This window comes from Pteronotus mesoamericanus, unplaced genomic scaffold (assembly GCF_021234165.1).
Source record: "Pteronotus mesoamericanus isolate MK-2021 breed Mesoamerican mustached bat unplaced genomic scaffold, CSHL_Meso_final contig_221, whole genome shotgun sequence".
NCBI classification, from domain to species: Eukaryota; Metazoa; Chordata; class Mammalia; order Chiroptera; family Mormoopidae; genus Pteronotus; species Pteronotus mesoamericanus.
The window spans coordinates 14680222-14708159 of NW_026555092.1; the positions used below are offsets into that span (position 1 = coordinate 14680222).

Below are 27938 nucleotides of genomic sequence, written 5' to 3' on the forward strand. Positions count from 1 at the left end.
TAGATTTGATCTAGGAGCTTAAAGGGAATGGAAAGGAATGGCTAATGAGAAGTGTTTTTTTCTTCTTACCTTTCTTAATTATTCCTAAGCTTGAGGAGGAGGTTGAGAGGGCAGTTTAATTCTCATTGGCCAAGAGGGATCTAATAAGTCTGTATGAATCATATTGTATTAACCTGTAATTCTCATGTTGAAACATTTTTCTGTAGTCATCAAAAAGGTTAATATTCAGCTCTTCTAAAAGACCTCCTTTTTGTTTTTACTTTTTGTTTTGAAATAGTTTCACATATACACAGTTTTTATTCTTTGCTTAGATTTATCTTTCATCTAGATTCCCCAGGTGATAACTCTTTTTTACATTTACTTTATCACTTTCTTCTACATATATGTAGACATAGTATAGTCTTTTTTTTTTCTTCAGCATAACTTCCAGAAATGATGTTCCTTTACCCCTAAATATTTCAGTGTGCATTTCCAAAAATAAGGATAGTCTCTTACATCACCACAGGACAATAATTAAAATTAGGAAATGAATGTTGATAAGACCTTATTAAAGTTTTATCAGTTGACCATACCTAATTATTTTTGGCGTAGCACCCCAACCCCCAACCTACCCTCTCCCCCTTGCAAAAAAAAAAAATAAAGTAATTTTGGTATAGGATTCAATCCAGTATTATACACTGCATTTAGGTGCTGTATGTCTTTAGATTTCTTCAACCTGAAACAGTTCTTTGATTTTTCATCATCTCTTATGAGCTTAACATTATTGAAGAGTGCAGGACACTTATTTTGTAGAATGGCCCTTTCTTTATATTTATCTGAGGCTTCCTCATGATTAGAAATAGCTAACACATTTTGGGCGGGTATACCGTAGAGGTGATATTGTTTCCTTGGTGAATAATATCAGGAGGCATGTGATGTTGATTTGTCCCATTACTGATGATAATTTTTATCACTTGTTGCTATTTTCCTCTTTGTAATTACTAATTACTTTGTGGAGAGATACTTTAAGACTATGTGAATATCTTGTTTTACCAACTAGTTTTTGCATCTGTTGTTGACCCTTGACTGAATAGTTATTAGTATGACTGTTGCCAAAAGGAGATTTTCTAAGTCTGTTTTTTACATTTTTTTAACTTCTGTTTTTATCAGATGGAAAGAGCTTGCTTGCCTCCCTCCCTCTCTCCTTCCTTCTTTATGTCACTATAAACTGATGAATTCTTATATTAATCAATGGTTTGTAATTTGCTACTCCCTTTATTTTTGATATTCAAAATTTTCCAGATTTACCCATTGGGAGCCCCTTCAAGCTGGCTTCTTTGTCATTTTAATATGTCATCATTATTCTTTGAGTGCTTTATTATTTCTCAACAAAATAAATATTCCAGGTTCATCTTGCCCTAGCCAGCCTCAGCCCTGGAATTGGTCATTTTCTCCAAGGAACCCTACTTCCTTTAGGTGGAGATTGTTATTTAGAAACCATGAAAGATCTGGGTGCTGAGTGTGTTCATTGTCTAGGACTGCTCAGCAAATAGATCTAGAAAAACACATACTTACAAACACATATGCATACACACTTCTATGTTATACACACCTATTTATATACATGTATATATGTACATATGTATAACTATAGTATGCATATACAAATATATCACAAAGGTAGATCAATGCATCAGAAAGACACACACACACACACACACACACACTATGAATTCATATGTATCTTATCACTATCTGGTTCCAAACCAATACCACAGGGCTATTCTAACCTTTCCTCCTTTCTTTCCCCAAGACTGAAAAACCTACTTATGTTATCCACAAGTTTACTTATTGCTCACTTCTTACATGTACAGAGAGTACTTGCAGAATTGCTAACTCACTACTGCTACTGTTACAAAAAAAACCAAACTTGTTAACTGAAATTCAACATTTATTTATAGATATTTTTGTTGTTAGTCTGAAGGTATGTCAATAGTCCAGATACTTTGTTCAGAAATTACTTGTGTGTATTCTTCCCCCTTCACCCCCTTCAGTGCTATTTCAGAGTTTATTCAACTACTCTTTTATAGATGGCTTTAGGTTGCTTCCAATATTTTGCTATTACAAAGACTTTTTTCCAACTTCTTTGTTTAATTCTACCTCCATCTTCATTATATGTCTTGTTCCTGACAGCGTACCCAGGATGATTTACGGCAACTGAGGTCAGACTTGGAAGCTGTTTCAATGAAATGCAAGAACTTTCTCCATCAGTCCCCATCTGGTTCAAGTGTTTCAACTCTGCACTCAGAGCTCAATCTGCTGGTGGAGAAAATGGACCATGTATATGGTCTCTCCACTGTCTATCTGAATAAGTGAGTGAGCTGAGAACTTGGGTCCAAATGGGAGTATTTTCCATTGGGATGAGGAGGAGAAGTGCCTGGAGTATTTCATGAACAGTCCAGAGAGAATGCAGATCTTGAGGAGCCTGTATCCATGACAAGAGACCATGGCTTTAGTTCCAAATATAAAGTGGGTTCATTTGGGCTCCACTGAACAAATGCCAATCAGGGAGTTGATTTGCAGTGTTAGAACTCCTTTGTACCTCATTTCTGTTTGATACCTCTGAAAGAAGGAAAGAGAAAAGGATACTAAAGAATAAAAAGAAAAAAACTAAGTAAACTAAATACAAGTTTTTTAAGCTTTTCCCCCTCACTACCCATCTTCACCCATAACCTTTAGGAGAAAAAGATCTTAGGTGATTCATGGTGGTGAGTGGTTCTCTGGCCTCACACCTTTTCTCCCATGAGTCCACTATGAGTGTGCATGCCCAGTGCCACCTAGAACTTTGTTTTGAATTGGCTTAAGTTGGCACCACATGTACCATTATTTCTTGTTTTTATGACACTCTGTTATCATCTAGTAATGATGAAATTGATTTTGGCAGTTACTGTTTTGTGAACCTCTCCTTTGCTTCAGGTCTGTACCCCAGCTCTTAAAATGCATGCGTTAATGAAAGTGATCTTATCCTCACAGGCTCAAGACAATCGATATTATAGTGCGTAGCATTCAGGATGCTGAACTCTTGGTGAAAGGTTATGAGATCAAGCTGAGTCAAGAAGAAGCAGTACCAGCAGATCTCTCAGCTCTGGAATCCCATCGCTCTACATTACGGGTTGGTTGCTCTGAGCTTCTTAGGAGGTTGACTTACTATAGGGGTGAGCAAAAGTAGGTTTACAGTTGTGAATACATGAAACAGTTTATTCTTGTATTATTATTTATTAATTATTGTATCATTTATTTGTATTACAACTGTAAACCTACTTTTCTACCCTTCAACTCTACCCTCCCGCCTACAGTATATCACATGTTTTGAGTTAGTGGAGAAATACCATTTTGGATGGCATGACATTGATTCTGAGCTTGCATTTGAACTAGGCAGATAATCATATTTAATGTATTTTACTGTAGACTCAAAGAAGAAGAGACTGAGAAGTACGTCTGGCTAGAAAGAGGGGATAAAGGACTATGCTTTTCTATTTATCTTCACCTTTTCTCCCGAGTAAAATCATGGCTTAATTGGATACCATCAGTGGTTTTGCTGTATGTTTGTAAATCACTTAGCTGTTATTTCATTTGATTTTCCCTGTGAGGTGGATAGGGAAGGGATTTTTATCTCCACTTACAGGTGAGAAAACAAAGAGTCAGATTGACTAAATGACTTACCGTGGTTTCATAGCTTATAAGTGATAGAGCCAGGTTTCAAACACAAGTTCTTTACGCACTTCTTTGTACTGTACTGCCAGCCCTTGGTGCCTGACGACTGTGGAGGCATTTCTGGCACAGACATTATAGGGTCTAGCTTCTGAATCACAGATATAATGTGGAGCCAGCTGTTGATCATGTCCTTGTTGTCTGTCTTAATCTGAGTCTTTTTTAATTTTTAGCATGGAATATGTTTTAATCTTGTGTTACTGTGCTTGTGTTTTTATAGCACTGGCTTAGTGATGTGAAGGAAAAGAATTCAGTGTTTTCAGTCCTTGATGAGGAAATTGCCAAGGCCAAGGTAGTAGCAGAGCAGCTGAGTCGCTTGACCCCAGAACGAAACCTGGATCTGGAGCGCTATCAGGAAAAAGGTTCCCAGCTACAGGAACGTTGGAACCGGGTCATTGCCCAGCTTGAGACACGGTAAGTGATAGCCCTTCCTTTTTCTCCTGTTAGGGTTCAGAGAACAGGTTTTAAACAAAAATAGTTATATCTGTGTATTCTTATTTAAAGGCAGGAATTGATAGGGAGAGTGAGAAATTAAATGGCATTACGAATTCTGGACAAGATAAGTGACAGGAAGTTGGGACCACCAACCCCAAAGCAGACTTAAGTCTTGCTTTTGAGTCAACATGATGGTTCTGTTAAGTAGTACCTCCCCTGTGTCCCAGGCCTTATCTGGTTAAGACATGATGACAATGGTGTCTTGAAACATAGACTGGAAAGGTGACCTGGTGATCTTCTGTCAAGGACAGAACCTGAGTTTCAGATCTGGTTTTACTAGCTTTGAATCTGAATATGAACCATTTTCATAGTGGACCTTTGTGGAGTTTCTTGCTTCCTTTCATTTGCTAATTCAGTGATTTTTGTCTCTGTAATTTGAGATCCTACTTCTGATGACTAATTTGAATAGGAAAGATAGAAGGCTACCTATCTGAAGCTAAGTTGGGTAGACAAATATATAGGGAGAGGAGTTAGATAACAACTAATGTAAGTTTGGATTGACCCTCTATAATTGAATTACGTATCCCAAGGCAGGCTAGGCTAGTAAAAGTGATATAAGAAACTGTTAACTGAAATTAAGAGTAAATAACTACTATTTTTCACCCACCCGACCCCCGCTGTCCTCCCCAAGAAATTACAGTGATTCATAAATCATAGCTAGGGTAATCTGACAGGTACTCTGTCATCAGGGGACAGAAGTGTACAGCTAGTACTACCTTATTGGCAACCCTGTCAGTCCTTGGCAATCTAAGTAAACAATTTGACAAGGATTATCATGAGATGCCAGGCTCTAAGTAGTTTCCAGGGCCAGCAGGGCACAACTGCTCTCAAATTACTTTTTACCTTTTAGGGCACTGGGTGCATGCATAGCTTCAATGTTATATTGCTGTTCCTTCCAAATAAAGAGTTATCCTCAGCAATCAAGCTCAACTGGAGGCACAGGCTAAGGAGAGAATGGTCTCATTTACTTTATTGACGCCAAGATATTTGATAGCAGTTTTTCTCTCTTCCTCAGCCAATCTGAACTAGAAAGTATCCAGGAAGTTCTAGGAGATTACCGAGCCTGCCATGGTACTCTCATCAAATGGATTGAGGAAATGACTGCCCAGCAGGAAATGATGAAGCCAGGCCAGGCAGAGGATAGCAGAGTGCTATCCGAGCAGCTCAGCCAGCAGACGGTGGGTGCGGGTGCAAAGTTGTCAAGGGTGGGAGGAATTAGCTCATCATAAAAGATGATGTGTTAGCAATTAAGCTTCCCCAAATGGTAAAACATTCTCAGCCTGTCTTCTGAAAAGGGTTGAAGCAGGATGATCTCAAGATACTGATGTTGCATTTAGACCAGATGACCTATAAGTTCCCTTTTAATCCTGAGTTTCTAAAAATATATATTGAAATCACTTGATGAACACATTAAAATTATTTTGGCTTATTTTGTTTCTTAATATTAAATTGTGTTGTACTAGGATTAGAATGTGGGAGAATGAAAACCCAGGGAAAGCTATGAGTGGAAGAAGGTTATTTCATTCAAAGCAGTTTTTATTTCTTGATATATTGGAGTCGTTTGCTTTGTATAGTATTACAGTTAGGTTGCCTGGATTCCAATCCTGGTTTGCTCACTTACTGTGAAACCTGGAGCAAATTACTTAATCTCTCATTATTCTATTTCCTTATCTGTAAATCGGACATAGTCTATTATTTGTTCAGCTGACCTTATAAAGTTATTGTTGTTATAATTAAATGAAGTGATACATGTAAAATACTTAAAACGGTGCCTTTTGAAGTGTGGACCCCAGGCTTTCAGCATCATCTGGGAGCATGCTAGAAACGGAAGCTCTCTAACCCAATCTCACTGAATTAGAAACTCTGGAGGAGGGGCCCAGTAATCTGTGTTTGATGCTGTCTTCCACATGATTCTGATTCAGCTAAGGTTTAAAACCCACTGCCGTAGAACCTAATAAATGTTCAACTGTTTCAGTGATGGTAATGACAATGATAATGTGTTATTTTGGTTCCCAGGATCTGTTCGCAGAAATTGAGAGAAATCAGACAAAACTGGACCAGTGTCAGAAGTTTTCCCAGCAGTACTCCACTATTGTAAAGGTAACTATACCACATCCCAAAAGGAACATAAATGATCTTCAGCTTCGGAAGACCTGCATTGTCACTCTAGGTTCTTTTTTCTTTTTTCTTGGAAAAGTAAGTAGAGCTCTTCTGCTATAGGCTAGTTCCATCCTTCCATTAAGTGCAGAGGTGTACTTCTCATGGCCCCGCATTTGAGGGGTGCTCAGGAAGATGCCAGACACCAGGAGTCTCTATTTGGGTGACCCATGGGCCTCTGAAATTTAGCATGTCAAAAACAGAATTTGGGGGGTTTGCTTACCATCTTCCTTATCTGAGGATACAGTGTTACTATTTTCCTGTTTATTGAGGGAGAAAACCGCCTCAACATTCTTAAGATTTCTCTTTGCCTTAAACTTTATGTCAGTCTTTGAACAAGTTGGCTCCATCTTTCAATATGTCTTAGATATTACAGCCTCTCATTAGCCACCCCCTCGCCATTTCCCTGGTTTACATCCAAGTGAGGAATCTTCCTTGGACTACTTTACCTCCAAGCTGATTTCTTCCTTCTGTTCCTGTCTCACAGGTAGTTTTCCCACACAGTAGCAGACTCACCTTTTTAGAGCAGAATACGTGTTATAGAATTGCAGACACCAGCTATTAAGAAGAAACTCTGCCAGTTATGCAAATGCCATTGATTATAAGATGTATTCCAATTTTAGAGCTACTAAAATGTGGAGAGAATTTGTACCTTACAATAGATAAAACATAGTAAATTGGATCATGTCATTCTCCTGCTAAAAACTGTCCAAAGGGTTCATGTCATTCTCATTGTAAAATTTTACATTCCTATGTGGTTTATGAGGCCATGCCTGGTTTGCTCCATCCCACCCCCCATTTCTCTGATAACATCTTTAAATAAAAATGACCTGAGGTTATTATATATTTATTTGTTTATTATGTGCTTTCTTACTAGAATGTAAGATCCAGAGGAGGCACAAGATTTTTTCTGACTTGTTCTCCACTATATATGTATCACTCAGAACAATGATAGGCATACAGTAGATGCTCAACAAGTAGTTTTTGAATGAATACATTTCTTTAGTTAATAAGACTTGGTGTCATAAAGATGAGTCAGGCTTTAGACTTTGAGCAAGCACTTAGGCTCTCAGTTTATCTGTTGTGATATCTACAAGATGGGAATAGCAACAGCCTGGGATAATGTATATATAGGACAATGCCGCATACCTAAAATACATTCAGTAAGTGGTAGGATATGCTTTTATTATTATTACTACTACTACTACTACTGTTTTTCTATAGGTTGCTGAAGGAACTCATTACATATTTCCCTCCTGCTACAGTTTTCTATGTAGACAACAGAAAGCAGGGCACTCTAGAGGAAAGGAACTGCATGATCAAAGGCACAGTGGAATGAACATACAATGAGGGGATGGGAAATTATTTTGATTTCACTAGAATGAGTATGGTGCAAAAGAAGCAGTGACTAGAAAATGAGGGAGGCTGGGGCCAACCTCTGAAAGGTCTTGTTCAGTTCTTTTGGCTTTACTTTGTATTCTTGCTACTCAAAATGTGGTCTTTGAACCAGGAACATCACCTGGGAGATGATTAGGAATGCAGAGTCTTCAACCCACTGAATCAGAATTTGCATTTTTAACAATATTCCCAGGTTATTTGTATGATGTTGATGTTTGAGAAATTTTTGCTCTAGGTCATTGAAAGCTTTTAAGCAGATGGATGAAGTGGTCATCTTTGTTTTAGAAAAGTTACTCTGGTGGCAGTATAGCAGATAAATTGGAGGTGAGATCATAAGCAGGAGAGTAACTAGGAAGCTCTTGTACCTGCCTTTTGAGAGATGAAGAGGGCCTGGACTAGGGCAGCACTCTCAGGATTGCAGAGGATGTGACAGAATAGCATGGCAACATGGATAGAACATTGGTTTGGCAACTAGAAAACTGAGATTCTAATCTTGACTTTGTTGCTCATCCACTGAGTTAATTGGGGAAGTTCATTTCCTGTCTCTGGGCTTTAGTTGCCCATGCATGAGATGAAAAGGATGGTCAGCAAACAGACTGCAAACTCAGGAGTCAGCAACGTGACCTACAGGCTAAATGTAGTCTGTATACCTACTTTTATATGGCCCATAAGAAGTGGCTAAAAAACATGAATACAAATGATACTTTGTGACATGTGAAAATTATAGGAACTTCATTCAACTTTCAGTGTCCGTAAATAAAAGTTTTACTATAATACAGCCATGCTGTTTCATTTACTTATTATTGTCTGTGGCTGCTTTCACTTACAATGGCAGAGTTGAGTAGTTGTGATAGAGATGGCATGGCCCAATAGTTTTATTCTGTCTCTTTACAGAAAAAGTTTTTAACCTTCAGTTTGAAAGATCACCAAAATGCCTTCCAGCAGTGAACTGCTGATTTCTGTTACATGATGTGTGTGAGCTATAAAGCCCTATGTAAACATGGTAAAATTCCTTCCTCCTCAGGACTATGAATTGCAGCTGATGACATACAAGGCCTTTGTGGAATCACAGCAGAAATCCCCTGGCAAGCGCCGTCGCATGCTTTCCTCTTCAGATGCCATCACGCAAGAGGTGAAAGAGTGGGGAAATGACATAGGCCACTGTCTTTGGGCCTTGCAGTTTGATTTACAGCTCACCTTTCTGTTGAGCATGTGACTTCAAGAAAATTTCCCTTTATTTTCAACTATTTAAATTTATTTTTCTGATGGGTAATTTATCTAATTTTTTTTTTAAACCATAGTTCATGGACTTAAGGACTCGTTACACAGCATTGGTGACGTTAACAACTCAGCATGTAAAATATATCAGTGATGCACTCCAGCGGCTGGAAGAGGAGGAGGTGAGGACAGTTGGGTCCTAAATCATCTTAAAAATGGAATTGAAAACCTTATGCCTCATCTGTCACAATTTAAAGTGCACACGCAGCTGATTTTCTTTATTCATAGTCTTTCTATGAGGTTGCTAGAAACACAAAGTTAGTGAATACTGAACTCTTGCACCCAGGAGAAATACAGGGTTAGGCTCCTGCAAGCCTCTGGTCACAACATTTTTGTTAGTAGATAATGCATAAACTTGTTTTATGTATATTTTTATTTAAAAACACCTTACTTAATGTAGTTTGTTGATTCACTGACATTAAACTCATAGCCAAGAGCTAACTCAGTCCTGAGCAAAGGTTATTTAACACACATTATCTCCATAAGGCACGTCATGGCCTTCCTGTTCTGAGGAACACAAGAGAGTATCTCAGCCCTGCACTTGGGCCCATTTTAAACAGTAAAATCACCAACAGAAAACGCAAAAATACGAAAACCATGGCACTAAACAGACTGCAAAAAGGATACTTGTTTACAATATAAATGGAACAAGAAGGCAGAGTGTCACCTATTCTACCCCAGCTGGGAACATTGGGTGACTGAAATATTTCGCTACCACTCTGTGTATGTCTGGGAATGCCTGTGAAAAAGCACAAATACTGATTTTGGAGCTACAAATAAATTTGAGTAAACAAAATTCATAAATATGGATTCTATGAATAATTATGAGGATTGATTGTATTATGTCCAATACTCACTTCCAAGTATCTTTATTATGGAAGTACTGTAAATATGAAGGAAGAGTGTGAACAAAGATCCTTAATAAAACATGATTTGTTAAAGGGAAATATTAGAAACATCCAAATTTTATACAATGAAATTTCTATGAAGCTGTTAAAAATATGAAATAGATTTAAGTGAACTGACACAATACATTGTTTGAGGGAAAAAGTTATGTATAATTACAGTTTCAGTAAAAACAATACTATATGTACCACAAAGACACAATATGTGCATATAAACAACTTTAGAAGTTTATATGCCAAGTTTCTGGGGAAATGATATTAAGAGGTATACATTATATATTTTAGGTTATTTTAATTTTTTGTAATAAGTATGCAATATTTTATAATTATAAAAGTCATCTGTGTCTTTGCAAAATAAATTCCCACATATTCAACTACTCTTGTAAAATGCTTTTGGAAGCATTTACTCATACCAGCTTTTGCCTGTGTAAATTAGGAAAAGACTTCTTTAATGTCAATACCTACCTCACTTTACTTCAATCTCTTTGCCTATAAATATAAGAATTATGAAAATAAGTAAGCTGCCGTGTGTGTGTGTGTGTGTGTGTGTGTGTGTATATGAAGAGCTTTTTTAAAATCAGTAAATAGTTATTGAGTACCTATCATATATAAAACTGTGCTTTTTTAGAAAGGTGTTAACCTAGATAAAATGGACTTAGCTATTAGTATCCCATAGGTAGTCACCTGTGAGCAGTTCTGTAGGCTAGCTAAATTATATTTAATTTGGGTTATTTTAGCTGCTTACTGCTTTAGGTTGTTTCATGTCTCTATTTTAGGAGATCTGAAGTCAGGCCAGTCTAATAAGACTGACCAATATACTGATTTTTCTATTTCCTGTTCTAGAAAGTAGTAGAAGAGGAAAAGCAAGAACATGTGGAGAAGGTTAAAGAACTTTTGGGCTGGGTGTCTACCCTGGCAAGGAACACACAAAGCAAAGCTACCTCATCCCAGACCAAAGAACTGACAGACATTGAAAAAGCTATTTTAGAACAGCAGGTAAGGAGAAGGTCCACCTGACTCTTTCTGGATATAATAATATATGCTAATGCATTAGGTGGTATAATACAAGTTACATATAGGCCACCCAGGAATAATTGTTACCTCAGTAAATGTTAATTTTCAAGACTTAAGAAGTCATTTATATTTCTATCTTTTTAATCAATTGTATATAGCTCATTAGGAATAATAATCTGACCTAAGCTAAGTTTTCACTTTGATTTTTAAACAAGTTATTTCAAATAATTTTTGATTCTTCAATTTTTGGGGGGTTCTGAAGCTTTTCTCTTTATTTCTACTAAATAGGTTCTGGCAGAGGAGCTGACAACAAAGAGAGAACAAGTCTCTGACGCCATTAAAACTTCACAGATCTTCTTGGCCAAGCATGGTCATAAGTAAGTATTAAATGAGAGGTTATGCCACATCTGGGAGGCCAGATATACCTGGGAAAAACGTGGGGTCATGACAAGAATTCAGGGCAGCAGGAACTGTGTGGTAAAGAGCCTTGTAGTTCATGCTGAGGAGTTTGCATTTTACTTTGTTGGCTATGAGGAGGGATCATAAACATGAATGGATTTTGATGATAAAGGTTTCTGTTTGATAGAGAATGGATTGACATGGGGCAAGAATAGGGTTCTAAGTGACCAAAGAGGTTGTTCTGATAATATAGACAAGAAATGATGAGGGGTGGAGAGGGGGCAATGATTCTAAAGATATTAAGGATGATGAACTTACGGGGTTTGGTGACAAACAAAAGTTACCAGATATAACTCTCTGATTTATGGCTTATACCACTGGGTATATGGTGATGCCATTAACCAAGAGATGTGTTACAGAAGAAGGTATGGATTGAGGGAAAAGAGGGCAGCTTTAGTTTTAGACATTATGAATGTGAAGGCCCCATAGGACATCAGAATGGAAATACCTAACACCTTAATTTATGCCTTACATAGTTCCACTAAAGTTATCCAGTGGGCAGCTGCATATGTAAATTTAGAAATAATGAGAGAAGTTTAAAGTGATGGAGATTTGAGTCATCAGCATAGTAGAAGCCATAAAAGTAGATTAATTTACAAGGGGTTAGGGGCTTCTGAATGGTTCTTGTAAAAGGAAAATTGTGAATGCTATCTCAGAACCCAATAGAGAAAAGAATTCCAAAAAGAAAGGAGTGGTCAGAAGTCAAGAAAGGTTAAGACTGAGAAGTGTCTGTTAAATTTGGCAAGTTGGAAGTTTTTCGTGACTTGGGTGAAAAGTTAGGGGATAATGTCAGATTTGGTATGATGGGGAGACCATGAAGTGAGGAAGGTAGTGATAATGAAATTAGACACTCCTTCAGGAAGCTTGGCCATGGGAAAGGAAAGAAATAATAAAGTAGAAATAATTAGAATAGACTATATAATCAAGGAAGAGATTTGTTGTCTCTAAACACAGACAAGTTCCTCTAATCTTTTATGAACTGTGTCTCAAGGACCTAAAGGCAGAAAGATTGAAGTAATAGGGGAGGTGTTCCAGAGGATGTCAGAGAGGATAAAATTCATCACTGGGTGGAAAGTACACCTTAAATAGGAGTCAAGACAGGTTCCAGTCTGAAGTCTGAGAAAGAGGAGATTAAGAAAGATGTGCATAGAGGTTAATATGCCAAGAATAAAGCTAGAAAGGGAGAGAATTAGTGCCTAGTAGTCTGTATTTTCTATTTGAAATAGGTAAAGAGGTTGTTTGCTGAACGTTGTAGTGGTATTGAGAGGAAAGAAGGAAGAATTGACTGCAAGCCTCCAAGAGGAGTGTCAGAAAGCATTGAGGTCTAGACGAGGTTAGAACCCAGTAGGATCTCTTCTCCAAGGTTGTGAAATTTCTCCCACACTGGTCATACTTAGCAGCCTGCACGTGGGAGCAGGGAAGTCCAGTGGTTTGATTGATCTGGGGCTGAAGTTTTATCAGATTAGTGGATAAGAGGATTAGTAGGATAATAGTAAGAAACTAAGATGATGGACTGGGGTGGTAGTAATAGAGAGGACTGATAGATGAAGAGAAAATGGAGCAGTCAAGGAAGACTTGGATACGCTCAGTAAGTGGATGGATAGTTCTAACATAAATCACAGGATTCATTCTTAAAAACATAATGTAACATGAGAAAAGGGACTTGTAAAATTTACCTAATTCAAAATAGTGATTGCCTCTGGGGAGAAAGGGAAAGTAGGGGTTGGTGACATCACATTGGACTTTATATCTGTAATGTCTTATTTCTAAGAAAAGGCTCTAAAGCAAATCTGATAAAATATGAAAATTTGGTAAAACTGGATAGTTGGGTAATTGGTAAATGAAAATTTGTTACAGTATTCTTTTTGTTTAAAATGTTTTATTTTAAAAAGAGGTTTAAGAATAAAGAAAGAAAACTAGAAAGGTGGGGTTATAATTAGGAGTTACACTCAGGTAGTAAACTGTTAAAGTTTAAAATTTCAGAAGTGGAATAACTTTAGATGATGCCAGGGTCCAAGTTTGCCATGTGAGGGTGGGTCTAAAGTGGAGTGGAGGCCATTTGGCTTGAGAAGATTGCAGGACTACAGGCCTAGGATGTTAATAGACGGTTGGTCACATGAGCATTGACATCACCAAGAATCATGACTTGAATTGCGATAAACAGGAAAACTCTTAAGTTAGAAACCAAAAGTGTTCAATGAGTATGATGCTCTGACCAGATGATCCATAGTAACCAATGACAAGAATACCATCCAAGATGGAGAAATCATGATTGTGAAGCAACAGAGGAGAATTTGGAGGAAGGTTTTTCTCTAAAAGGCCTTTAATGCTTCGTCTTCCAGGCTCTCAGAAAAAGAGAAGGAACAGATATCTGAACAATTGAATGCCCTGAATAAGGCTTACCATGACCTATGTGATGGTTCAGCAAACCAGCTTCATCAACTTCAGAGCCAATTGGCCCAGCAGACAGAACAAAAGGTACTTTTAGTTTTACTCTCCAAAAGGTTACCTTTTGAATGGTATGAAAACAGCTTTGCTGATTGAAAGTCATGATCATTAGCTTTCCATGACCAATGTGACTTAATTTTTTTAACCTCATTGTAGCAGCCATTTGTCTTGTGTTTCTTTACTGGGGTTCCATGATGTGTTGGTCAGTCAAAATACGAGAAGGCATTTATGGCTGTCCCTTTAGATCTGGTTCACCATTTTTGCTGTCTGTCATTTTGTGGCATAATGTAGTCAAGGAGAACATAAATTTTATATCTAATCACAGAGCAATAAGATTGCTCCTTTGTGACATTGTCACTCACAAGTTGATAGCCAAGAGCTCAGAATATTGGGAAGGAAAGACCATGAACCCCTTCCCCTCATACTTTTTTTCATGTCTATTAAATAAATGAGAAATGTTTATTTGCAAAGCAAATTGGTGGATTAGCTGCACTGACTGAGACGCTGGTTCCCCGTACCCATAGTCATCTCATCATGTGACATCTTTACCAGTTCCCACTCATGTTCATTTCCTGGACCATATAAAAATTGTTAAGTTCCTGCTGGTTGTCCTGAGTTCTTCCTGGATACTTGTGTATATGTAAACTTACCTTATTATATACATGTGTCTCTGGGATATATATGTGTGTTTGCCTGCTTATTTCCTATGTTGTGAAGCAATAACCAACTTATGTGGGGCAGGCCAAAATTAAAGCTTATGTGGTAACCAAATTTGGTCTAGATGATGCTCAAAATGATATTCAGACAAATGTGCTTTGACTCTGGTCCTTGGATATGAAATTTGTGTGGCAGGAGCTAGAGTTGTAAAGACCACAAGACAGAACTAGCTATGATTTGAGAGTAGATTTTCAAAAAGAATGTGCTGTTTTAGCATTCTCTACAGTAGCCCACTTTTAATGGCTTGTTGCTTCACCATATAAGAGTGTACGTGAAAAGTTTTAACAATTGCTTGCTGAGAACATCCAGTTCTCATTTTGAAAGGTTTTAAAAGGGGAGGAAAAAAAAAAAGACAAGCTGCTGAGCACCACTACATTGAGCATGATGTGTCCCTGTTACTGTTTGTGTGTTTCATGTGAAGTATTGTTCTGATTAACTGACATCCTTGCTTACAAGTTTCACTAACCCTTTGGAGTTTAAGCACAAATGCACAAAGGGAAAAGAGGACGACCTGTTTGGGGTTCTTTTTTTGCAAAAAACAAACAAACAAAAAAAAAAACAGTCGCATGCTGGACGCTAACACCAAGCTTACACTGTGTGTGCGATACGGCTGAGCTCCTCCATAAGGCTCTATCTCTTATCTGCCCAAGGCGTGCCCTGCAATTCTGGTAAGTAGAAGCCTTTTATGTTTTCTTTTCTCCTCTCCTTGTGTCTTTTTCTTCTTGTTTAGATCAGACTGCCCATGTTTGGTGGTACTAAATGGGTTTCTCTGGATTATTTCCCAGCTCAGTGCATCCTGCCTGTCCTCTAGTAATGAGGGTGTTGGAAGGAACAGTGTGTAGTCTTTTCCCTTTGGTGAGATTCCAGGCCTTTCTTCAATATTAGTATTCTGAGACTCTGTGAAACTCACAGGAAAAATTAAAAGTTCACAGAAGAATCTTTCCCTTTGTCATATTGTCTGCCTCTGAGTAGTCTTTACATGGATTTTGTCAAAGGAGCTTTTCATTTATCATAAAAGATTCATATGGCTATGCGATTTTTTCTTAAATCTTTATAGAACAGATAACTTAGAGTTGGGTAATATTCATTTACCTTATATACAGGTTAAACTCTACATTCTGAGTCAGAAAAGAAGGAGGGATGGGGAATAACATAATATTTCAAATAGTATGGAGATTTTGTCAGTTGTTCCATTATTTGAACAAATACAGTGGGATGGAGAAGAAAACCAAATCTGTTCCCTCATTTTCTCCCTCCATTCTGCATCTCTTATAGTGTGCCATTAATCAAGCTTGAAATCCTCAGTGATGTTTTTAAAATCTGGGGGAAATAGGTTAATGATTCAAAGAAATTTTTCTTTTACTATTTATCAATTATTTATTCATGAAATGTTTATTGAACTGCTGTTACTGTTCCTAGACACTGAATGGACAAAATATTGTACCTGCTCCTATGGTGCTTGCTTCTCACTTAGGCAGAAATGAAATAAATACATAATTTAGGAGTCAGGGAAGTGCTTGGCAGTTGCTTCAACAAGGTCCTCCATGGATAAGTTAAAGAGTTAAATAAAGATCAGAAATTATTGGGTCTGCCAAAAAGTTCATGTGTTTTCTTCCTGTAAAATAAAAGATATATTTCTCATTTTCACCAATAACTTTATTGATTTGGGTATTTTGAGTATGTCTGCTATCTCCCTTTTGGTATAACATTGATTGTTCTCAATTAATGCCTTGATTTGATCACTATCAACTTCAACTGCTCTACCTGACTGTAGAGCATTTTCCAGCAAGAAATCTCCAGCACAAAACTTCACAAACCATTTTTGACATGTATAATCAGTCACAGCACCTTTTCCATACACTGCACAAATTTTTTTTTTTTTTTTTTTGCATTTCTGTTGTGTTTTACTTTTCTGGGAATAATGAAGCATAATATGCCAGAAAATGTTGCTTATTTTCTTCCATCTTCAGTACTAAAATAGTTACACAAAAATTCACCAATGTTAATAATTTTTTTAAATGCACACTGATAATGACAGCTGTCACAATGCCATCTAACAAAATTGTTTCGAATGAACTAAGTGCTACTAGAGCCATCATATCGGAAAAAGCCAAAAATTTTTTGGCCAACCCAATAATATTGACCAAAGGAGGACAGATAAAACCATCTAAAGAAGATGAAGATAACATGCTCTTCTGGATCTGACTAGGAAGGCAGTGTATCAGCCCAGGATTTAGTCAAGATCTTGGTATGATCCTGGAACTCACCAGTTTTGTGACCTTGAACAAGTACCTTACCCCTCCATGTCTCATTTTCTCACCTGCTAACTAAAGATTAAACTAATTCTTTTCTTACAATTGTTGTGAGGCTTAAATATTAGTGCTCAATAAATATATTAAGTGCCCAACAAGTAGCAGTTAAATGATAGTGGTTACTGTTCATTCTAACCTGGACTAGAAAAAATGTTACTAGTGGTTCTAGAGGCAAAGGTCCCCAGTCTGTTCTTTCCTTGACTTGCTAATTCCAGTTCCTAGAGCTGATTTACCTCAGATCCATTCCCTTGGCAAGTGCTAGCATTAACCACCAAGAGTATGACTGCCCCAGTTGCTAAACAGCTGCTTGAGTAATATAACAGGGCCTTTTACTGAGATACACAGCTGTTGTGTGAGTATAAGGAAGCTTTAATCTCTCTTCTAATCCTGTGGACTGGTCCTGCTGAACCGATTAGCAGGGAAGTACTACCTCAAGAATCTTCTACTTTGGTTTCAACGCTAAGAAGTTGTTATATGGGGTTGAATTCTCATTTTGGGGAACTGGTATGTGTTTTAAGAACCTTTGTAGTGAATTCATCTTAGAAATAGCTGTTCTGTCACTTTCACTGCTTGCAATTTTGTAGAGCTTGTCATTCTAGTATGCTTAATGCTGTCATTCTTCAAGTAATCTGTGAATTTATGGCCTTATTAAATGTTTCGCAGTTTAGGGAAATTCTTTTTTAGCATTAACACTACCAGGCTTCAGAATATTTCTTATATTTTGGGGCTTTTCCTAGGCTGGGATTTTCTCGTGGTCAGAATTTGACATACATGGTGGTATAAAAGTAGATTTACAGTTGTGCATATGGAAAATAATATAATTAATAAAACAAGAATAAACTCTATTTTTCATGTACTCACAACTATAAACTTAACTTTTGCTCTACCCTGAAGTATAGTTCTTTGAATGACTCCTTTCAGTACTTGTGCTTCTCTGATTTAGTTTTCTTTTTCATTTTTTCTTTCAGGGTTGCAGAGCAGTTGCTGGGGTGATTGACCTAGGCACAGTGGAGATATTTCCCATCTTCAGAGCCATGCAAAAGGGCCTCATTGACCATGACACAGGCCTTGTGCTCCTGGAATCACAGGTTATCTTGGCCGGCCTCATTGCCCCTGAGACCAGTGAAAAGCTCTCTTTGGAGGAGGGCCTAGCTAGAAACCTCATTAGTCACCAGCTATACCAGCAGCTCCAGCAGCTACAGGATACTCTGTCCTTAGTAAGCAAGCTTACTGAGAGCAAAGGCCCTCTTTCTGTAGTGGAAGCAATTGAGAAGAACATTATCAGTGAGAGAGTTGGACTGAAAATCTTAGAAGCTCACTTGGCAACTGGAGGTTTCAGTGTCTTCCTTAATGAGAAGTGTATTAACCTAGAGGAGGCTTTCCACCAGGGCCTCATTTCTGAACGGCTTCACTCAGAGTTAGAGTCTCACCTGAGATTATCCAAGAATTTGATAGACCCCAATACAGCTGAGAAAATCGGTTTGCTGGATCTGATGCAGAGATGTATTGTCCACCAAGAATCAGGGTTGAAATTATTGCCTGTCAAGCAATTGGCAGGGGGAATGGTGAGCTTGAAATCAGGCCGGAAGGTTAGCATTTTCCGTGCAGTTCAGGAAGGCCTAATAGATAGGCAGGTCACTGTCCGACTACTGGAAGCTCAGCTTTTTGCTGGTGGCATAGTAGATCCAAGAACAGGACACAGACTTACAGTAGAAGAAGCTGTAAGACATAATTTGATTGACCAAGATATGGCCTGTGCTATACTCATAAGGCAGCTTCAGACAGGCGGCATCATAGACACTGTCACTGGCCGTAGGCTGACAATAGATGAAGCAGTAAGCCATGATCTGGTAGCTCCGAAGATTGCTCTTGTGATTCTAGAGTCCCTTTGGTCATTCATGGGGTTGCTATGGCCTGAATCTGGAGAGATCCTCCCAATTACAGATGCTCTGGAACAAGGTATTGTGTCTACTGAGCTAGCTCATAAAATCCTTAGTGGACGGCAGCACATTAAAGCTCTGTTTCTGCCAGCAACCACAGAGATTTGGTCCTGGAAAAAAGCAATAGAAAATGGTGTGTTGGACAAAGATCTTGCTAATAACTTACAATCAATTTGCATACCTGATGTGATGCCCCACATGCGATTAGCAGATTCTTCAGAACAGAGCAAGGTGAACATTAATCCTGGAGCATCAGATCTGTTGTGCAACAAGGGCCAAACTGAGGGCATGACAAGCCATAGTGAGAAGCTGTTGTTTCAGCTGATGACTCACAGCTATATTAATGTGCGGAATGGACAGAGGGTCCTCCTGCTGGACAGTGAGCTGATAGAAAAACTAACAGCAAAAGGTGAATATCGACCAAGTCCTCTAGAAGTATTTGTAACTGGGCCTCAGAGACGAGAAACTCCTGAGGAATTACAAGAATCAGCGAATGTGAAAATCACAGAAACTTTCTGTGATAGGCTGACTGTGAGGCCATGTGAGTTCCACTCTTCCTCTCAGAACAAAGAATACCCCAATCAGGCAAATGACACCGAAGCAGAAGGCAGAAAGATTATTGTAATAACGGAAGGTTCCTCTATAGAGAACCCTGAAAAAGACCTATTTGTAGCAGAACAAAAAGTGAGAAATCTAAATGTTGATACTTCGAAGGTCATAGGTCAAATTAAATCAGAGTTTAAAAGGCAGTTACCAGGTACCAAAAAGGAAGACTTAACAGAAGTGCCTACCAGGGAAAACATCCACAGAGGATTTCTCTTTGCAGTACCCTCTGAGGAAACAGAAGATATGACCTCGGTGGTAGACAGAAATCCTGTTTCTGTTGAAACACCAAAGGAAGAATGGCAGACTCTCAGAAAGACTCCCATTATATGTCAGAAAGAACAAGCAAACACAGTTGAAATTGAACATATTCCAGGTGAAACTGGAAGACCTATCATAAAACCCAAAAGCAAAAAGTCACAATTTGAGGTAAAGAAAACTTTAGATTTAGAATTAGAACTCAAGTCTGAAAATGACATGAATATTCATTCTCTGGACAAAAAGAAAGTCTTAAGCGAAACATTTTTGGGTGAAGATGTCCATAAACAAAGTCCAGAAGATCAAAACATTGTGGGTGGTAGTATAATGATTTTAGAAAAAACAGGTGAGGTAGATCATGGTAGTAAAGCTTCCCTGTCATGCTGTCATTCTTCAGACTTGCTTGAGGAAGCTACCTTAAATATATTATCTACACAATTACTAGATGGTGGTATATTTCATGAACAAACAGGTCAACAGCTCTTACTGAATGAAGCGATAGCCCGAGGCATTGTGCCTAGTCATACTGCTGTGAAACTTATGGGAAAGCTGAACATGTTTCGAGGCTTCTTTGACTCTCAGACTTGTGAATCTTTGACAACTGAAGAAGTCATCAATGAAGGTCTGATGGATGAGAAATTATTACATAATGTCCTCATGGCAGACAAAGCTATCAGTGGTGTCTTAGACCCCCGTACCCACACACTCTGCTCTGTGAAAGAAGCAGTTGCTGTTGGACTTCTTGACACACAGACAGCCACCAGAATTTTAGAGGGGCAGGTGGTGACTGGTGGAATCGTTGACCTGAAACGAGGCAAAAAGGTTTCAGTGACTTTGGCTTTAAATCTTGGCTTGGTGGACAGTGCTGACCAGACAGAGCTTATAAATCTGGAAAAAGCTTCCAAAGGCAGAGGTGCTGAGAAAACAGTTAGAGAGAGATTAATTAATTTACAAATGGAAACAACTGGAATTATGGATCCTGATAGCAAGGCCCCTCTAACAGTTACGCAGTCCATCGACAGAGGACTTTTAGAGAGAGAGGAGGCCATTCAGTTGTTGACTAAGCAGGTGGTGGATGGAGGTATCATTCACCATATATCTGGGATGAGACTTTCTGTTGATAATGCCTTTAAACATGGCATTATTGATGAAGATTTAGCCAAACAACTCCAAAAAGTTGAGAATTTAAGCCTCCATCAGTTTTTTCATCCTGAAACCAAGGAAACGATTTCCCTCTCTGAAGCTCTAAAATTAGATCTTGTTAACCCAGACTTGAAAAGAGAAATTCAAGAAATTCAGGCCTTGACTGCAAGCTTTATGGATCTCATTTCTGGCCAGAGATTGACCTTGGCAGAAGCTAAAAAAGAAGGGCTGTTAACTAATAAAGCAATGTCGTCTTCAGGAATGATGCATGGGATTGTAGATCCTGAGAATTGCAGAATTGTTCCCTATTCAGAATTAGTAAAGAAATGTAAGATTGATATTGAATCTGGACAGAGATATCTAGAAGTAATTCCCTTCTCAGACATTAAAGATGGAGTGAGTGACAAAGTACTTACATTGTCTCAAGCAACCCAGTTGGGAAAAGTAGACTTTGCATCTACACTGAAGGTTCTGGAAGCTCAGGCAAATACTGGGGGAATCATAGATACTGCCACAGGACAAAGACTGACATTAGCTTCAGCTTTGGAACAGAAATTGGTGGATGAAAACATGGCCAGAATTATCGCGTCTCATCAGGTACTAACTGGAGGAATCATTGACATATTTAATGATCAAAGAGTGACTTTAAAGGAAGCTATTGAGAAAAGATTTATCAGCCCTGAAATGGCAACTTTGATCCAAATAGATACTTTAGAGTCTAGTGCTCACAGGGCTGAGATTGAAAAGCAAGATGGAATTGAAGTATGTGAATTAAAGAAGGAATTTCTAAGAAAGGAAATGTTAATTACTTCTAATCAGACTGCTGAAGTGAGTTGTGGTAAAGAAGAAAGTGAGAAATTATTTCAAATTGGAAGTCATTCTGCACAAGAAAAGGTTAAAATGAGAGTTTCCGATGGGCAGCAGGCAGAAAAGAGCAGGGTAATTTCATTAAAAGGATTGGAGTGCAAGGATCAAAATAAGAGGAGAGCTTCTCCAGATGCTAATCAGTCTGTCATATCATTAGGCCAAGGTTCAGTGACACACCCTCACTCAGAAGTTTGTGATTTTAAACTCAATGAGGTGGCTAGGAACAACATGGAAAAAAATGTGAATGAAGAGCAGGAAAAAATAGTGTCACAAATAGAAATTATTTCTCATATGAAACAGTCTGTGTCGGGTTTAGATCATAAAGAAATAAGGGAAAACAAAAGAGAAATTATTTCAGAAGGACAAGAATCAAATTGTGAAACTTCAGGCAATTTGCTGAATGAGCAGATTATGCAGAAATCAGTTAATACCAGGGAGAAAAGGAAGAGAGAGAAGGAGATAATTATAGAAGATAGTGTCAAAACATGCAAATCATCAGTTCTTTCAGAAGAAAATTTGAACCAAGAAACTGCCGTTAGAGATGACCATGACTCCAATATAAAGAATCAACCAGTGGAAATTACCGTAATTGAAAAAGGGAAAAAGAATGATAGAGAACTGGGATTTTCTATTCTATGTGAAACTGAAGACTCTTCTTCCCCAATGATACCCAAAGGAATTTCCATAAGAAATCAAAATGTATTAAGTTTTTTCGACTCTAAGCTGGTCAATGAAGGAGAAGTCAAAAATTTAAGCCTTTGCTTGACTTTAAAACCAGAAGAAAATTTATCTCAAGAAATTACAAGTGGGGCCCAGAGTGAACCATTCTCTTCTATGCCCCTAAGACCTGAAGGATTGCAGTACCAAGAATCAGCTGGGAAAGCCCAAGTTGCAGACACATCCCGAATTTCCAAAACAGACAAGTCTTCCCAAGGAACCACCAGACAAGAGACCAATTATTATGAAGATTCCTGTGTTACTTCTAAGACTAGGGAAACCAAAGATTTGATTTGCTCATCTAATGACTGTAAAGAAAAATACCAGGAAGTACCTTTTGACTCAACAAAAGCTCTTAAATTGGAAGAAATTACAGTTTCTAGAGTAGACCCAAAAGAAGTCAGAAAGGACTGTCATCATCAGGACAGCAAAAGTGATAGTGAACTTTGTGGAATTCTTGAATCTAAAATGGTAACAACTCAGGAAATAACTGGAGAGAAATTTCTAGAAATGTCAAACCCTATAGTTACAGGTGCAGAGGTAGGGTCCTTTGAAAGCAAAGTGACTGAGGGAGTTCCTGGAGTTTTAGTGTCCCTTCCTCCAGAGAAATTGTTCAAAGATGTACCTGAAAAAGACAGTATAGGGCAGCAGGATGCCACCATTAGTCCCACTATTCCAGATGCCAGTGGGGAAAAGACAGGGCCCCTCATATGTACAGCAATGAAGATGGATGAGAAGACACTACAAGAAAAGCTCAGAGAAAGCCCTGGCAGTGAACAGACTCCCTTCCTGACTGCACCCAGGGGAGAGGGAAATGAAGCTGTATATACAGAACCATCCAGAGCAACTAAAGTAAGCTTCCCAGTGGGGGGGGGGGGGGGGGGGGTGTATGTGTATTTTAATACATAACTGGTTTAATGCTAAAACTATTGACTGGATACTGAGTTTGTATGTGTGTATTTTGTATCCATACATACATTTCAGGGCATTAGTAAACTAAGTATAGTTTACGGTTATCTGTTTTAAACACAGCTGTTGGAAAATTAGGCAGTGATTCTGTCTTTCTGAAATTTGCGAAGATTTTAACATAGAAACAAACAATGAAACTAATTTGAGATACTGGTGTGATTCTACCTAAAGTTAGAATAGGTTTTAGAAATTTTGCTAAAAGGGTGCTCACGGATTGATAATTATGAGCTTCTCCTTGCTGAGGAAGTTAATAAAATCTTTTTTGTCTTTTGATTTGAGAGAAGATAGATAAAATAATGTGTTATTTCATCCCACCGTAAGTGTAGTAAAAATTTTGATTTCTCTATCAGTAAAATCCAGCCTGCTTAAAAAACAGACTTAAAGGAGTATGCTAGGTCTGAGTGAGTTGTCTTTTTGGCTCCACAGAAAATATTTAACCGACGACTCTGTCTAGAACATGATGAAAAGCTAGTATCTTATCTGTCTCTATTACGAGACATTGAAATGAGGACCAAACAGATTCAACCTGTGGAGCGTAGCCTGAAAGAGCTACAGGATCTGCTGTGTCAGGCCAAGGTAGGTTCCCAGAGACTTCCTTCCCCCAGGCCCTCCAGTTTGGAGGAAACAGAGAATGGAAGAAATAGAACGGAAGAAAAACATGTTCAAAATACCACTATTTAAAGGACAAAAAAATAGATTGAAAAGATGTAACTGGAGATCTCTGAAGCACACCAGGAAATACTGGTCTCACCAAAACCACAGCAGAACAGGTTTAAGGGATGAGTAGTCTGCAGTGTTAATTACAATGGGGAGACTGAGTACAGTGAAGACTAAAAGGGGGATTAGCACCTGAAAGCCATTAGTAACTCTGATAAGAACATTTTAAGTGGGGTGGTTTGGTGGACTATAAACTAGGTTGCAGTGAGAATAAATGGGAGGTTGGAAGGTGGGGACAATTAATGTAGATCATTCTTTCCAGAAGCTTGCTAGTGCAGGCAAGGAGGGAGGCAGGACAGTAGCTAAAGGAGATGGACTGAAAGAGGAGTTTTTTTAGTAGATTTTGGGGGCTGAGGAGAAAGAAGAGGTAGAAAAGGAGAACTTGAAGTTAGAGGAGACAGAATTAGTCTTGAGAGGGGGGAAGAGGAGCTTTCACTGAAACTTCAAGTTAAGAGTCGCCACAAGATTGGAGTCACAGTGAAGGCAGGGATTGGAGAGGTTTACCTGTTCTCTCCGTATGGCTGAAAGAGAAGTAAGGGTGATGCTAGAAGAACTACCTTGCTCTCCATGGCTTATTTCTGGCTTCTCTACTAAAGATCAGAATATTATAGACTAGTTGCATGGGAAGCCTGGCTTGGGATATTTTTATGTTCCTTGGTTCTGATTCGATGGATCTTGGAGTGCGAGTTGTTTTGTTGATTGATTTATTTTGCATAACATTATGTAAGGCATAATTACATTCTTAGAAAGGCAGCAAATTGTAGTGGAAGGAACACTGCCCTGAGTCAGAAAACCTGAATCCCAAGTCCTGGCTCTATTCCTTACACTCTGGGTAACCTCAGACCAAAAAAGTTTACATTTAAGTGCTGAGGCATCTCTTCTATAAATCCAGAATTCTAATATCTACCCAGCCTACCTCAAGAATTAGTGATTGTGAGAACCAAATAAACTAATGAATGTATATAAAAACATTTTATAAGCCCCAAAGCCTGTATAGGCATGAGGTAAAAGAAAAATGCATTTACAGATGATTCCTACATAACAGGATTTCTAGAGACTTGATTTTGGAGGTAATTCCACTTTATCCCATCAGATATTGGATGAGGAGCTAAAGGATCTGTCCACCTTGGTGAGTCAGGAATTGGAGTGTGTGAATCAGATTATCATCAGCCAACCTCAAGAAGTCCCTGCTCAGCTGTTGAAGGCTCTAGAGAAAGATGCCAGGAATCTTCAAAAGTCCCTCAACTCTGTGAGTGACACCTGGAGTTCCAGAATGCTCTACCTCCAAGATACTGTAGAAATAAAAAAGGTAGTTTCTTGTTTTTATTCACAAAGGCTCACAAAGTCTGGGCAGGTTAGAGATTTTTATAATCTAATTTGCCACTTATTTTTTAAGACAAGAGTGTTAAATCAGCAAGAAGAGCTAGAAGACAAACTTCAAGATCTGAGAGCCTGGGTTGATAATACCAATCTTATTCTGAATAGCAAGGAATGTACCAATGGAACAGATGCCGACAGCCTGAATCAGTTTCTCCAACAGTATGAGGTAAATTCTGCACCCATTCTCAAGCATGTTTTATTTGTCCTTTGAGTTTCAATTTTATTTTCTTGCTACAGAAACCAGTATCTGTACTTATCTTTCCTAGAAAGCTTGATTTTCCATTTCAGAGATAGTAAAGTCTGCTATGGTTAGCTTTTCTGGTTGTCAGACCCCTGGAGTTTGTTTCAGAGATTATGATTATTTTTCCTTTCGGCTCTTCTCTGAGTCTACAGAATGGTCTATTATTATTATCAAGTGGCCTCTTTATTACGGAGTATCTAATACCTATCCCTTTCTATTTGGCTCAAGATCTAATCCTGTGTGCACACATCGATTTCAGGAGAATTTTTGACCAATGGTCTAGATCACAGCTTGGAAAACTTTTCCCACAAAAGACCAGAGAGTAAATATTTTATGTCTTATAGGTCATACACAAATGGCCCATTTCTGTGGCAACCATTCAGCTCTGCTATTGAAACATGAAAGCAGCCATAGATGGTACATAAAGGAATGGTTGTGCATATGTTACAATAAAATTTGATTTACAAAATCTGACAGGCAGATTTGGCCATGGACTATAGATTGCCAACCCCTGATCTAGAGAAATGCTTCTCTTCTTCTTAAGCCCCAAATTAATTAATACTTTTTAAATCAGTGAGAGAAAGATACAAACTCTGAGATGCGTAGAAGCCAGAGAGTTTTTGTCCTAAATATTGTTCCTTTTCTGGGGGGTTATTCTTGAGATACTTTTAGATATTACACAGGTTTGCCTGCCCTCTGCCACAGGTGCCGATCTCCTTAAACTCTTTTTAAAGTCAGAGCAGAACCAGAGATGTCTTCTCCTTTTGTTCCACCCTCCCCCTTTTCCCCAGCCTTAAGCAGAGATAAGGTTTTGTCCACAATTAGGCTTCATTCCTCTTTACAACTTCATTCCTCTTTATCTTGTAAGAGTTGACCTGCCTTCTTCTTTCATACCCTTTTATCCAAGATACCACTCAGGGAATGAGTAGCAGACTCTGTTCACTGACAGGGTATGATGAAGCAAGGGTGAACAAATTGGTTGTGACAGAATAGTGATGGGGATGTAGAGTAGAGTAGAGCATAGGAATTATAGTCAATAATATTCTAAGAACTATGTATGGTATCAGATGGCTAATAGATTTATCAAGACGATTACTTAGTAAGTTATATAATGTCTAAGCACTAGGGTGCACACCTGAAACTAATATAGTATGTCAGCTGTAATTGAAAAATTAAAAAATTAGTTAAATATAGAAGAAAGAAAGGTGAGAAATTCCTGTGATATGTGGTGTGAGATATAAAAACCCATAGCATCTCTACATTGGTTTCTCCCCCATTGTAAGTTACGTGAATTCTTTTATGGGAAGAGAGCTACAGTCTTAAGCCTTGTTTCCTAGTGATAGTTTCCCAAATTTGTATGTTCACGGATGAAGGAAGCATGGTCTAATGATAACCCACAAAACTGTCCCAGCCTGCTTTGCAGTATTGCTGACTGCTTTCAGTTTCACAATGATAGAGACGTAGATTTATTGATTGTTTTTATTGCATCCAGTATAACAGCTGATGGCCACTAAATTTTTGTGGAAAAATTACATGCTTTTAAGTTATCAGAAAAAGATCATTGTAGTGTTCAGGCACTTTTTCCTGGTTTATAGGAGCAATGTAACTATATAGAAGAAAGTCTGACTGTAATCCTTTACAGTTGTAAAATGTATAAGCACCATTGCTTACTGTAAAAATCAAATTTTAATAAATCACAAATAAATTGAATATAGTTGGACCCACTTCTTACCTACCAGTAACTCGCTGTTGGACAAATACAAATACATTTTGAACCTAAGAAAATACAATTATATCTCAGGCCAGATATATCTCAGGCCAGAAATTCATGTCACCCTTTCCAAATCTTAAAAAATTGTTTTTGCAGGTATCTGAGATTAGCTCTAGTGTAGTCCTGTTAACAGAAATAGATAAAAGTTTGCTGCATTTGGAAATCAATTTGCAGTAAAGGAAACCTAATTGTAATTTATGAGTGTGGAGAGACCAGGCATGAGAAAGACCTCCAGTGGTGCTTTGACTCTAGAAATTGTCAGTGTCAATTATAAAAATACAGGAAATTAACCTCTCATTGATTATGTTGATTCTTTGATTAGAAACAACAGCCCCTGCGTCAAAAGAGAATTAGAAGTTTCATTTCTTTCTTTTTCTCTCTCTTTCTTTTTTTTCCATT

The 27938-nt window shown here is 38.1% G+C and overlaps 1 protein-coding gene across 7 annotated transcripts in view; it reads left to right on the forward strand.

Annotated features, from left to right (window-relative positions):
- The window catches only part of MACF1 (microtubule actin crosslinking factor 1), a 314815-nt gene that overhangs the window by 177830 nt on the left and 109047 nt on the right, over nucleotides 1-27938 (forward strand). For 6 of the 7 annotated variants that reach the window (XM_054572012.1, XM_054572014.1, XM_054572013.1 and 3 more), the window contains exons 26-35: nucleotides 2173-2351; nucleotides 3013-3151; nucleotides 3971-4164; nucleotides 5261-5423; nucleotides 6262-6345; nucleotides 8825-8932; nucleotides 9102-9200; nucleotides 10827-10979; nucleotides 11286-11374; nucleotides 13799-13934. In XM_054572012.1, coding sequence (XP_054427987.1) covers nucleotides 2173-2351; nucleotides 3013-3151; nucleotides 3971-4164; nucleotides 5261-5423; nucleotides 6262-6345; nucleotides 8825-8932; nucleotides 9102-9200; nucleotides 10827-10979; nucleotides 11286-11374; nucleotides 13799-13934 — 1344 coding nt within the window. Of the gene's footprint in view, nucleotides 1-2172; nucleotides 2352-3012; nucleotides 3152-3970; nucleotides 4165-5260; nucleotides 5424-6261; nucleotides 6346-8824; nucleotides 8933-9101; nucleotides 9201-10826; nucleotides 10980-11285; nucleotides 11375-13798; nucleotides 13935-17901; nucleotides 23314-23856; nucleotides 24007-25240; nucleotides 25457-25543; nucleotides 25694-27938 lie in introns of all 7 variants that reach the window. The other variant, XM_054572011.1, reaches the window with a different exon arrangement.